This window comes from Harmonia axyridis, chromosome 5 (assembly GCF_914767665.1).
Source record: "Harmonia axyridis chromosome 5, icHarAxyr1.1, whole genome shotgun sequence".
NCBI classification, from domain to species: Eukaryota; Metazoa; Arthropoda; class Insecta; order Coleoptera; family Coccinellidae; genus Harmonia; species Harmonia axyridis.
Genome location: NC_059505.1, coordinates 13,694,624 through 13,707,718, shown reverse-complemented (window position 1 = coordinate 13,707,718; position 13,095 = coordinate 13,694,624). Strand labels below are relative to the sequence as shown.

Genomic DNA, 13,095 nt, shown 5'->3' with positions numbered 1-13,095 from the left:
TGAGCCTGACTTCTGGGGTCCCGCAGGGTTCCATTCTTGGACCTCTGCTTTTCATTATTTATATTTGTTGTTTTTCTTTTATTTCCCTTTCAGCAAGGTTGTATTTTTATGCGGATGACAGCCAGCTGAAATTTTCTTTCAAACCCGATGAGGCTGAGCAAGCTATAAGTGCTCTGAACTTCGACTTGTGTAGAATACATGAAATTTCTCAAAAACATTGTTTGAAGTTGAACATCAGTAAGTCAACATGTATTCTATTCGGTGGTAAAAATGATAGAAGAGCGTTTTTGCGGGATTTCGGTGGTACCATAGTGTTGGGGGGAGAGACGGTTGACTTTCAGGAAAATATAAGAAACCTAGGCTTAACTATGGATACGGATTTAAGATTTTTTAAGCACATTTCGATGTGCTTGAGTAAAGCCTATTTGAGTTTGAGACTTCTGTATCAGTGTCGGAAATACTTGAACAGTAATAATAAGAAAATTCTCTGTGACTTGCTGTTCTTTCTCATCTAAACTTTTGTGATGTAGTTTATGGTCCCTGTTTGACTGTTATGGATGAGAAGCGAATCCAGGGTTTACAGAATTCATGTTTGAGGTTCATTCATGGGATCAGAAGGTATGAACCGGTAACATACAGTCTCAGATGTACTGATTGGCTGAATATGAAACATAGAAGGCAGTTACACTCTCTCACGTTATTTTTCAATATAATCAGACGTAATTCACCTTTGTTGCTTGCTAATAAAATCAGGTTTCGTTCTGAAATGCACCATGTTAATATTCGTTCAAAGGACAAGATTTCTATTCCGAAACACTTCACCGCGCTATTTACTAGATCGTTTTCCTATCAAGTTCCGTATCTTATGAATGGGTTGGGATTTGTATACAAGGGCTTAACTTTAGATAAATTCAAACTACACATATTGAACAACTTTCGTAATGACCCATTGTATTTATAGTAAATCAATTTAATTATTTCAACTCACTGTTCCTTTGAACTCAACATCTTGAAAATTTATTAATTTTTGTTTTTTTTTGTTGTGCTATGGCTGTATCTAGTGAATATTCTGCAAAGTTTTGCTTGTTTTGCTGCATTGGTGAGCTCATTCGATTTAAGTTAGTGGCTTATGTTCAAACATATTTTTCTTTCTTTTTTTTATATTGTTTCTAGTTCAATTACAGAGGGTTAGGTGGAAGAATAGACGTGAGGTCTCGGGACTTTTAGTAGGTTTTATTTTCAAGTTATAATACCTGAGACAGCGCGAACTAAATCTCGCCCTCAATTCTGTTGCATTTTTTTGTATCATAATTTCTATAAATAAAGGCCTTTATTATTATTATTATTATTATATGAAATAATGATTTATTGCTGAAATCAAAAGCTTTAAAGTTCATGAGAGAAGTTGAAGATTCCGTTTTGACTTATGGACAATTTAAAACTTCGATTATTTAGAGAGCCTATACTAAACTCAAGACTCCTCTGTCTTCTCAATTTCTGACCGGAGCAGCAAATTAAATTCTTCACCGGAAAATAGTACTCAGATATGATGGAATGGCTTAAAAGTTTGGTAATAATGTTATAAAATGCGACAAATAGACCTTAGTACAAGGCATAACTATCAAAGAGGGTACGTATACTAGTTTTACTGAAAGAAGATAATTTTCCTTCATTTCATTGGCCTATGGAGCGAATTTCGAATGTTATACCCGGCAGAGATGATCGAGTTGAGCTCCTTTCATATTGTTACGTTTTTCGGTTAATTAAATCGGTAATTCTTAGTAACACTAATTTCTTTCATATACACACAACCAAATACAACTATTTACAGTTGATTTATTTCAACTACTACATTGATTTATTTTCACAATTTATATCTACTTGAGTGTGCGGCACTGACTGCCATTTACGTCGACACTGCCTCCTCTGTTTCTTCCATTGGTTTATATACCCCCTTCACTATGGAGAAAGTTATGGGAAAGGCTCATTCTTGTATTTCCCGCTGAACCAGATAAGTAGACCATTCAATTTTGAAAACAGAATGATTTTCTATTATCTTATCTTATTTTCTATTTTTTTCTAAACAATGCCTACGAACAATAGCTAAGTGAGAAAATAGACATAGAAATCAATTATTATTAAGAAGTGTTCATAAACACGACAAAGTGTATATCCCTATTTAATTAACATTAACATAGATGAAAACACTTCATAAATAATAATTGTATATTCAAACATATTCTAATTGATACATGAATCCAGTAAGTATCGCCAATGCCACACAAACCATCTGTAAAATAGAAAATTGTTATCGAAAGACATAATTTAAATTGATCAAAACTTTTTACCATGTAGGTAATACTGTTGAGTACAGCTATTAAAGTTTCACAATCTAACCAAAAAAAAAGATCCGAATGCTTGGTGCAATATTTAAGAATTGAAGAACATATTATTATATCTAGAATATATAAAATACGTACTGAAAAGTTTTCCAATAAGAGGTTTCATTTTTAATAGCCCACTATCTGTGCATCTGTCATTTTTGAAGCTGTCGTCTTTTGACATTTAACATGTGAAAATTACGCCATTATTAAACAACGCATTGAAATTGTTGCTTCACATTCCTTTAGCAAAACAAGGTTTGACATATGAATTGTTCAATTTTACTGGACCTCGAGTATATAATTTGCTGCCTTAGGCGATAAAAACTGTTCCTTTCAGTAGTTTTAAGAACGGTCTTAAGGATTATCATCTTGTTACAAGATCTATTCGCAACATGAATGAATTTTTTTGTTAACTGGTTAGGTTTTTTTTCAAGTTGTCATGGTAAATTTCTATTTTTTTTATTCCTTTGTCTCAATGTCGCTAAGGAAACTAAATAATACACAGTTTGAGAATTAGATATTTCACAAACGACATTACATCGTAATTTGTGAAAAGACTTAGGTTTTAAAGGCTTTCATTAAGTTAACACAAGACCTGACTTGTTCGAAAAAGAGGCTGGTGCAACTGTTACGGGATATGGATGGGCTACCGAGCTATGACTAATGACCTGAATTGGAAGATATTGATGTGAATGCGGCGCTACGTGCCAAATAGCAATGAAACAATTACAATTTTGCAAGAAAAGTTTCAAAGCCGTAAATTGTCGAGGACATAGGTACAGCCGCAAATGTAAGAATTGGTAATAGAAAATTGCATGAAAAATATTTGGTGCTGCAACCGTAGCTGTGGTGGTCATTTGAATGGTATCTTTTTCCATCGTTAATAGCATACCTTCCTCTTCCAATGAGATGAAAATCCATTGATTTCTTTCAAAATATCTTCGTTGTTTATATAAACATGAAACCTCCCATTGAATAACCCTTAATACTGTGTACATACATATTTGAGTACCGAAGATTCCTCGAATGAGTTTAAATTCCCATATGGACCCTTTTTGACCCTACTCTTATACTCATACTATGCTTGAAATTTGTAACAAACTACCTGAGTAGATAATGATGAATGGTGGAAGAAAACAAGAGGCACCCTCCTCCTTTATGAACCTTTCAAAACAGCGAAATTAATTTTGCCAATATAGGTATGTTGTACAGGTGTCTCAAATTCGATGCTCACTAAAAGCATCTCAAGAACTATAAGACTCAGAGAAAAAAATCTTCTAGGACCCTCGATTTATTTTTTTCAATAAGATATCAGTGCTTTCTGATATATTCATATTTCATAGATATATTAATCTGTTCTCAAGTTACAGGGTGTTTCTGAAAAATGACCATTTCAAATATTTTGCTATATCTTGGTTTCTGTTCGAGATATTCAAAAAATTCTAAATCTTTTTTTTTAATGATTTTTATGGTTTATAATATACTCATAACAGATCATATAAATTAATTATCGTTTCAGAGAAATACAAAAAAAATGGTGTTTCGTGAATGGGACAGCATATTATTTTCAACACAGTTTTTTAGTGGCAGATTTGTCGAAAAGTTTCCCAAAAATCTCATCCGTTTCGAAGATATTGAGTTTTCGCCTTTTTTCATGGGACACCTCACATTCATTAACATTTGTCATTTATTTCTAGTTTTAATTCATTTTGTGTCAATTGTATGATCGTAATCATAATTTGACGATGAAATTCTTTCAATAGAAGATCCTCAATTTTTCATGTGTAGGGAATCTATCGATTCCTTCGAAAATATTGTAAGTCCGAGAACTGAAGATTTCAGTGTACAAACTTAGGATTATCAAAGCCACACCCCTAAGGGATCCGTAGAAAGGCTTTGCTAACGGTCGAATGGAAAACAGCCTGAATGCCCATAAAACTCGGCATTTCAGGGCGAATAATTCAATTGCCTTAAGAACAGTCTACAACTACAACATATGTACAACACTTGCACCGACAACGAGCAGATTGAAGATTTTCGCATCTGTTCCTGAGACCGACGAAAAAGTACCTGCAAAGACCCAAGTGACCAGCGACCCTAAGAATCGATTAGACAAATTATCATCTTCTTCACACATTTTTAGTTGGTTGGAAATTCATTGAATAAGTGTTTTTATTCCGTTTTTTTATTTCCCTGAATTGTCCTTGGCCGTAAACTACTTTAGTCATAGTATAAGGACCACAACCCACACATGTTTTGTGTGTTGAACAACCGGTAACTAAAAAACTTCAATGATTTTACCTTCATGGTAGTTATTAAAAAAATTACTAAACAAGAAAGAACAAAGAAGATTCTAATAATTGTCCCATAGTTACCTACTGCAATGGACAAATACAAAATGATTCAAAATACAAACAATACAATTGAATCTTGAAAAGTTCAAACCTTTAGTATGAAGCTATAGCCATGAAAAACTAAAACCAGAGGCGAGTTTTTTAATTTATCTTCAGTCTCGTTTATTGGCATCAGTCGCGGTTCATTCAAGTGTATTCCTTTATCTTTCTGAGGAACGTCGTCGTGTCCGAATCTGTGTTCTTTAGCATCAAAATTATGCCGACCACCAATTCGTCTTCTGTATGGAGGGGATTTCCGGACAGGATACAGGGGTAGTTGTATTTCCTTATCATCTTCAACATTTGGGTGAACTGGATTCCACCTAGTTTTATGTCTCCTTTCAAATTCATGCGCGTCATTTTTTTGTCCATATAATTGACGTTTACGTGCTTCTAATTCATCGTTTGTCGGAACTCTATACGCCATTTTATCAGGATCTTGAATCGAAGAATTTTCCACACTAATCTCAAGTTCGAACTGAAATGCCAATGAAATCTACAGATGAACAGATCACTCAAAATAAATAAATAAATGAACGAACCCTTCCCTCATTAATCAGAGGAAAATAAAAAATTGTAAGTACCAATTTGAAAGATTGAAAGAATTTGCTTTTTCAAAGTGGGGGTAACTCCCCCATAAGTCAACTCTAGTTACGCCAATGAGAGTGATCTTAAGTAAAAGAAAATATTTCTTCAAAAATAAATAATTTCAGACCCTAAACAATCACAACATCCCTAATATCCCTACTCATAATGAAATTATAACATAACATAAACATAATATCAAAGATGAACTAAACGACTAAACAACAAACATCAAAGAGGTATATCGGGTGTCCCAAGGTGAGTGGCCTATTAGATTATTATGGAAACTATTGATGGTAAAGATTTCAAATTTTGTGGATAGATATTTGGCCAGTTAAGGTACATTTTTAAAATAATTTCACATTTCCAGTGTTGCCGGATGTACGACAATTTGGCAACAACTTTGTTATTTTAAATGGAACTTCCGGTATTTTTATTTTTTTTATGATACTCCATAAAATATTAAATCTATTCACTCTTACTTTTCCATCCCTATCTTCAACGGTTTTTGAGTTATTAATTATTTTTCGAAATTTTAGATCAAATTGGCGTATTACGAAAATGACTCTAGTTCGCTCAATATTTGAGATTTAAGTCAGAAATTTTGCGAGTCGTTAGATATTGATCTGATCTGTGTCACTGCTTTTGAATTATGGTTGTCAATAAGACAGGACGGACCAAAAAAAATCATCATTTACCAAGTTACAAAATAGTAAAAAAGTCTGTGTAAGTGAATAGAAAAATTGTAGAATGTGTTGTACTGATTCCAAAAATTGAAAAATATACTAGGTGTCTAATTTGAAAAAATGAACTTTTTTACAATTTTGTAACTTGGCAAATGATGATTTTTTTTGGTCCGTCCTGTATTATTGACAACCATAATTCAAAAGCAGTGACACAGATTAGATCAATATCTAACGACTTGCAAAATTTCTGACTTAAATCTCAAATATTGAGCGAACTAGAGTCATTTTCGTAATACGTCAATTTGATCTAAAATTTCGAAAAATAATTAATAACTCAAAAACCGTTAAAGATAGGGATAGAAAAAATGAAGTGAATAGATTTAATATTTTATGGAGTATCATAAAAAAAATAGAAATACCGGATGTCCCATTCAAAATAACAAAGTTGTTGCCAAATTGTCGTACCTCCGGCAACACTGGAAATGTGAAATTATTTTAAAAATGTACCTTAACTGGCCAAATATCTATCCACAAAATTTGAAATCTTTACCATCAATAGTTTCCATAATAATCTAATAGGCCACTCACCTTGGGACACCCGATATACCTAGCTATTCTATATCTATCAATAAACTTACCAAGGGAATATGATATCTGAAGAAAAGTTTTCTTCGTTCGAAGTAAAACTAAATTTACTTTCGAATTGAAAAAACCTATGAATTAATTTTAACTTATAAAAACAATGTTATCACTTTTTTACATTAATGAATATAATTTTTGGGCAATGATATTTGCATTATTTGATAGTATAATAATAATAAAATTTATTTGCATCAGAAATACCTACAATATAATACAATAACGAATCAAACATAATATTCTGACACAAACAAATAAAGAGGAGGAACACAAAGCTTTAAACTATTATTTAAGCTATAAACTATTATATTTATATATTATGTGAAAAAGGAAATGATACTAAAGAAATTATGATTCTTTCGATATAAATATAATTCTGAAAGACGACGGTTATACCAAATATAATATTCACTCATCAAAGCAGAAATAATTCTAGACTATAAAAAATGGCATAGATCTTACCTTTTCTCCTGGTAATTCTTGAATTGGCAAAGATTGTTGTTGATACCATATTTGTCTCGATGTTGCTCGGATTCCAAACATTTCAAATAAGAATTGTACCAAGAGGATCACGATGAAAATAACTGCAAACTATAGGTGAATAGAATAATAGAAGAAATATGCTCACTTACACAAGGAGCATATGTTTCATACAAGGAACAATAATATTGTTCTTTCGTCAATCATTTCACAACCAATGGTCTCTCTATTTCTGAACACAAAACTTCTGATATTAGGCCAATTGAAAAGTCCCCGGTCTGATGCACAGATGGCGGTGCTAGTTTTAAATCCATATTATTTTTAGTTAGTACCAACCTTCAAACGATAGGTGTCAAAACTTGACAGCAGTCCGACCTTTAGTTTGTGAGATATTGCGTTGTGAGTGTAGCTACTTTTGTTATTCAAAAGAATAGGGAAAAAATACTGTTGAAGCAAAATCTTGGCTTGATGAAGTGTTTCCGGGTTCTGCACCAGGAAAATCAACCATCTCATCTCATTACCATCGGTATGCTAAGTTTAAACGTGGTGAAATGAGCACCGAAGAGCGAACGAAATGGACGCCGAAAAGAGGCTGTCACCGACGAAAAAATCAAAAAAGTTCACAAAATAATTCGATAATAATCATTTAATAATGACCGAAAAGTGAAGTTGATCGAGATAGCAGACATTGTGAAGATATCTTCTGATCGTGTACATCATATCATTCATGAATATTTATACATTAGAAAGCTGTGTGCAAAATGGGTGCCGCGCGAGCAACAACATGTTAATGAATCTGAGCAGTGTTTGAAGCTGTTTAAGTGCAATAAACCTGCATTTTTGCATCGATATGTGACAACGGATGAAACATGGCTCCATAATTTCACTCCGGAGTCCAATCGACAGTCAGCTGAGTGGACTGCACACAATGAACCGAATCCAAAACGAGGAAAAACACAATAGTCAGCTGGCAAGGTAATGGCATCAGTATTCTGGTATATTAATATTCATTGATTACCTCCAAAAGGGCCAGATCATCCACAACGATTATTATATAGCGATATTGGATCGTTTAAAGGATGAAATCGAGAAAAAACGGCTCCATTTGAAGAAAAAAAAGGTGTTGTTTCATCACGATGATGCGCCGTGTCACAAATCAATGAAAACAAGAGCAAAATTGCATGAATTGGGGTTCGAATTGCTTTTGCATCCATAGTATTCGTCAGATCTGGCCCCCAGCGACTTTTTTCTGTTCTGAGACCTCAAAAAAATGCTCGCTGGAAAGAAATTTAGCGTCAATGAAGAAGTTATCGCCAAAGGCCTATTTTGAAGCGAAAAACAAAAACTACTATAAAAATGGTATCAAACAGTTGGAAGATCGTTATAATCACTGTATCGTTCTCGAAGGCAACTATGTTGTATAAAATAATCGAATTTTGCCAAAAAAATGTGTTTTACTATGATGGACCGGGAACTTTTCAATTGGCCTGTTATATTCTAATAAAATGAATATAATAGAAGTTATTGAAATTTATTAGAAAATTCGAAAGAAGCACTGAGTTGGCATCATGAGCTTTAGAGCTCTTGAAACTTACCCAGTACAAATGGAACGGACAATCATGTCCTACAGCATGAAATCCTCTATGAATGACACTCAAAGTAACGATAGATAAAAAGAGTGCAATAGTACCATGTATCAAAACAGGTTCAGGCATATATGTTCTCGAGCACAAAAGTATCGTCGCCATGCCATAAATTACAACTGAGAAAACCTGAAAATCATTCCAGAAATGAGACCTGTTATCATGCCTTCATGTAATATATTATTAGCTATCATTTAAGTTTTCAGCTACCATGGGCGCCCACAGGGGGGGGCCATGGCCCCCCCTGAGATTTTGATTACCTTATTTTTCTGCACAACACCCTCAATATTACTTTCTCAATCCAAAGCGCAAGGAAAAAAGGAAAGTAATGGATTCATAACAATTTTCAAGTTTTCAATGGAATTACTATAAATACATCCTTAATATACTATACACATATCCATAATCGGCAGAGGTATTTTTTTAATTGAAAACTTTTTTAGACGCGTTGAGCACTCCTTGGGTGAAGAAAAATCGTGGAACCGAACGCAATACATGCGTGTCAATTTTAAAAAAAATCCATCCTATATATACTCTCCTATTGTCTTTAATAGATGAAGGTAAGAAAAATAGTATTGGAGAAAATAGAAAAAAAAATTTACAGATTATAAAAATAACTCGGAACTCAACTGCGGAACACAAGATATGCCTATACGAGAGAGCAACAAGAACTCTGGGAATTTTAGTGATCTTTTGAAATTCAGAGTAGAGGTTGGAGATGAAGATTTAGAGATCCATTCATTCAACGCAGCTGGTTTAAATTTGGACAAACTTGTAGCACAAGGTTATGATGGAGGCTCAACAATGGCTGGTGAAATTCTCAGGGTTCAAAATATCATAAGAGACAAGTACAAGAAAGCAATTTATTTCCGTTGTGCCTCCACTAGGTTGAATTTAGTAATAAATGACATCAGTAAAATAACTGAGATTCGTAATAGCATTGGCACCGTTAATGACATTATAGTCTTTTTTCGAGAGAGTACCTTAAGAAGAAATCTGATTCCAAATATTCCTTGGTTTTGTGAAACTCGTTGGTCAGCGAAATATAAATCTTTGCGGGTTTTCGCTGAAAACTTCAATACTATTTCCAAAACTCTTTTTGCTGTAAAATCTGGAGAAATCTCAATAAATTCTTCATCAACAAAAAGAGCTGCTCAGTTATGGGCTGCAATAAACTCTTTCATTTTTGTGATTTGTTTAACGGTAGCAAGTAAATATTCAAATTTATTGGAATCAATAGCAAATACACTACAAGGTGTTTCTATTAATTTTGTAGATTTTCACCGTCATATAAATTTAATTATAGAAATATGTGGAAAACATCGCTCAGATGATGCATGCTTCACAGAAATGCTTTCCAAAGCATCAACTATTGCTCAGAGTCTCAATATAGAGATTGGAAAACCACGAATTTGCGGTAGACAAATATACAGATCTAATTATGAAGCAGATTCAGCTGAAATTTATTCGAAAAATCTATATTCATCCCATATTTAGATCATTTGATTTCAGCCCTTGAAACGAGATTCTCGAAAGAACATGTAATGCTTTTTTCTTTCTTCAATTTTTTGCCAAAGAATTCAAAATTACTAGATATTGAGAATTTCGCATCTAAGGTCGGCAATATGTATAACATTGAAAATTTAGAAAGTGAATTGAACATTTGGAATGAGTATTTATCTAAATCACAAATGGATGAAAACATACAAATTGAAGATCTTATCGCACAATGTAAATTTTCTCCTGCTATCGAAGAATGCTTTATTCTTCTCCTTACATTTCCATGTACTACTCGTGCTATAGAGCGTAGTTTCAGCGCAGAATTAAATTTTAGATCAGAATAAAATATGCCTACTCTGTTGTATAGCGATTAAGTATTTTGTCTTCAGAATTAATATTGTTTTTATGAGTTGTTTTTTGCAATTTATGATTTGTTGATTTTGATAATATATCATACTTGTTTGTTGTTTTTACATTCTGGAGCAATTATGTGCTATTTTGAATCATATTTTAGTATCATGTTTTAAACTCCATTGTTTGCGTCATTCACTGTATATTTCAAGATTTTTATGAACATAGTTTTATCGAGCATATATGTATATATTTTTTATTTCGTTATTACTCGTTGTTTTTTCTTTATTTATCAGCAATTATAATAATTATTTCATGTCGTTCTCTATATTTTTATATTTATTTTTTTGTAAATTGTTCCATTGAATGTGACTCTTTTTGAAAAGAGTTACCGTAGTATTTTACATCACTCTATGTTGTTGATGTTTAAAAAAAATGTTGAAGTGGAAAACTTCATAATTTTTATTTTGCACAGTCCTCCCCCCACTTACGGAAAGAAAGAAACGGAATACTAATATCGCTTACGACAATCATGAAAGCCTTATCAATTTTCAATAATTTTCATTTTTTGCCCCCCCTGAGAAAAATTTCTGCGGGCGCCCATGTCAGCGACCCTTCATCAACTTCAAACAGTGTTGGTATAGAGTTATCCAAGAGAATCTGACATTTTCAAATGATCGTTTCTCCGTTATTCTTTCTCAAAAAATTTTTGCATTTATACAAATACCATTTGAGATATGTAGACAGTATAAAATATTATCAGGTAGGTGAAGCTATCCGTCGATCGCAATGAGTACGTACGTCGATCGTACCGAAAAATCTTCCAAAACACATCCCTGCCAATTCCGGCAATCACAAGGCGAATGATTATCATTTTAGGTGGGTATAAAATTCTAATGAATTATGCGTTTCCTTATTAGATTAGTTCATTGCTTTGTTTAAGAGATTTTTGTTATTGCAGAAAATAGAAATACTATTTCAGTAGCTCGATTAGCTGAAAACTTCAAAAGAAATTCTAATTAAATAAAATTATTTCAAGAAGTTCAAATGATTCTAATTGATGAAAGCAACCTAATATAAATATCAAAATTATGACATGATTGTGCCAAAAGATACACTATCTGGTATATTCCAACTGAAAAAATATAAAAAAAAGAATTATTCAAAATTAGAAATTGAATATATGGCTAATAAATTGAGTAACTGAATTAACATAAGGACAGACGTACCTTTCTAAATTTCTGTATTATTTTTGGCACAATGATGTAAACTTTGATATTAAGAGGAGAGTGGGGCAAGTGCAGCCATACGGGGCAAGTAACAAATTGAGACAATTTTCATGAAGAATGAATAATGTGTAATAATATAGCGCCTCGATGAACGAAGAGTAGAAGGACTCACTTGCCCCACGATATGGGGCAAGTGAGGCATTCGAAGTTTTCATTCAGAAATTCTCCCCTCACAATTACTATTTTGTTAATTTTGTGTGTTTTGTATATTTTAAGTATCTAAAGTTGTGTTTCAATCAACCAACATTGTTTTATTCGCATTTTTGAGGAAGTTATACCTCGTTAAAAATGAGATATTGATCAGAATCAACATCAACATAAAAATAAAAAAGAATTCTCTAAAATTGTTATTTCAGTTATAAATGTTGATTTGCATATCCATTTCAAAGAAGAGTAAGAGGGAAAATTTAAAACTATCTGTTGAGGTTACTATTTCCTTGAATCTAACTAGAGATACTTCAGTTTCAGTTAGCCTGATCTTCGCTAATGCGAGATGTGAATTCATTAAGTTTTCTGAACTATAAGAGACTGACGAGGAAAAATTTTATTGAAAAATACCAAAATTCTGAAATGTACGTCGGTCTCTATATTAATTCACTTATTAATTTATTAGTCGTTTACTCAATTTGAACATATTCAAATACATCATCCAAAAAAAGCAGTTTTACTAATTTAAAAAAACCGACGAAGGTGAGAAAACCAAAATTCCAAAGGACAATATTTGCGTAACTACCTTAGCACAGGTATTCTGAACTCTAAGGTAACTACTATTCGGATTAAGCCCAAGAATTTTTTGTTCGGGAGTTTATGTACGGACATTCTTTAATTTGACCTCGAGTTCATCATCAGTGAATCAAACCTTCTCCCTTGGACCGTGACCCAAAATTCGAAAATTACAGATATTGTGATCCGTTCAGGGAACGAGCGCTCGAAAATTACGATTTCACATAGGTAAAACGGAATTACAACATAGAGAAAATTAAAACAGATATGATTGAAACTTACCAATTCAGTAATCAGAAATATATAGAATAAAATTTTGACAATTTGTCCTACAGGCCCCATCGCGTACAATTCTCTTCGGGAACATTTTTTGTAACCCTCCTCCAGTAAAAAGAATTAATTTTAAATGAAATATGTCATGC

At 32.8% G+C, this 13,095-nt stretch overlaps 1 protein-coding gene across 1 annotated transcript; it reads right to left on the bottom strand.

The window, feature by feature from the left end:
- Positions 1–2,212: 2,212 nt before the first annotated feature.
- On the bottom strand, positions 2,213–13,092 carry LOC123681359. The gene is made up of 5 exons (XM_045619735.1): positions 12,956–13,092; positions 8,763–8,939; positions 7,150–7,278; positions 4,830–5,255; positions 2,213–2,290 (listed from the first exon to the last, which is right to left on the bottom strand). Exons 1-5 carry the CDS (start codon positions 13,013–13,015, stop codon positions 2,231–2,233), a joined length of 852 nt encoding a protein of 283 aa, XP_045475691.1. The 5' UTR covers positions 13,016–13,092; the 3' UTR covers positions 2,213–2,230.
- Positions 13,093–13,095: the final 3 nt, after the last annotated feature.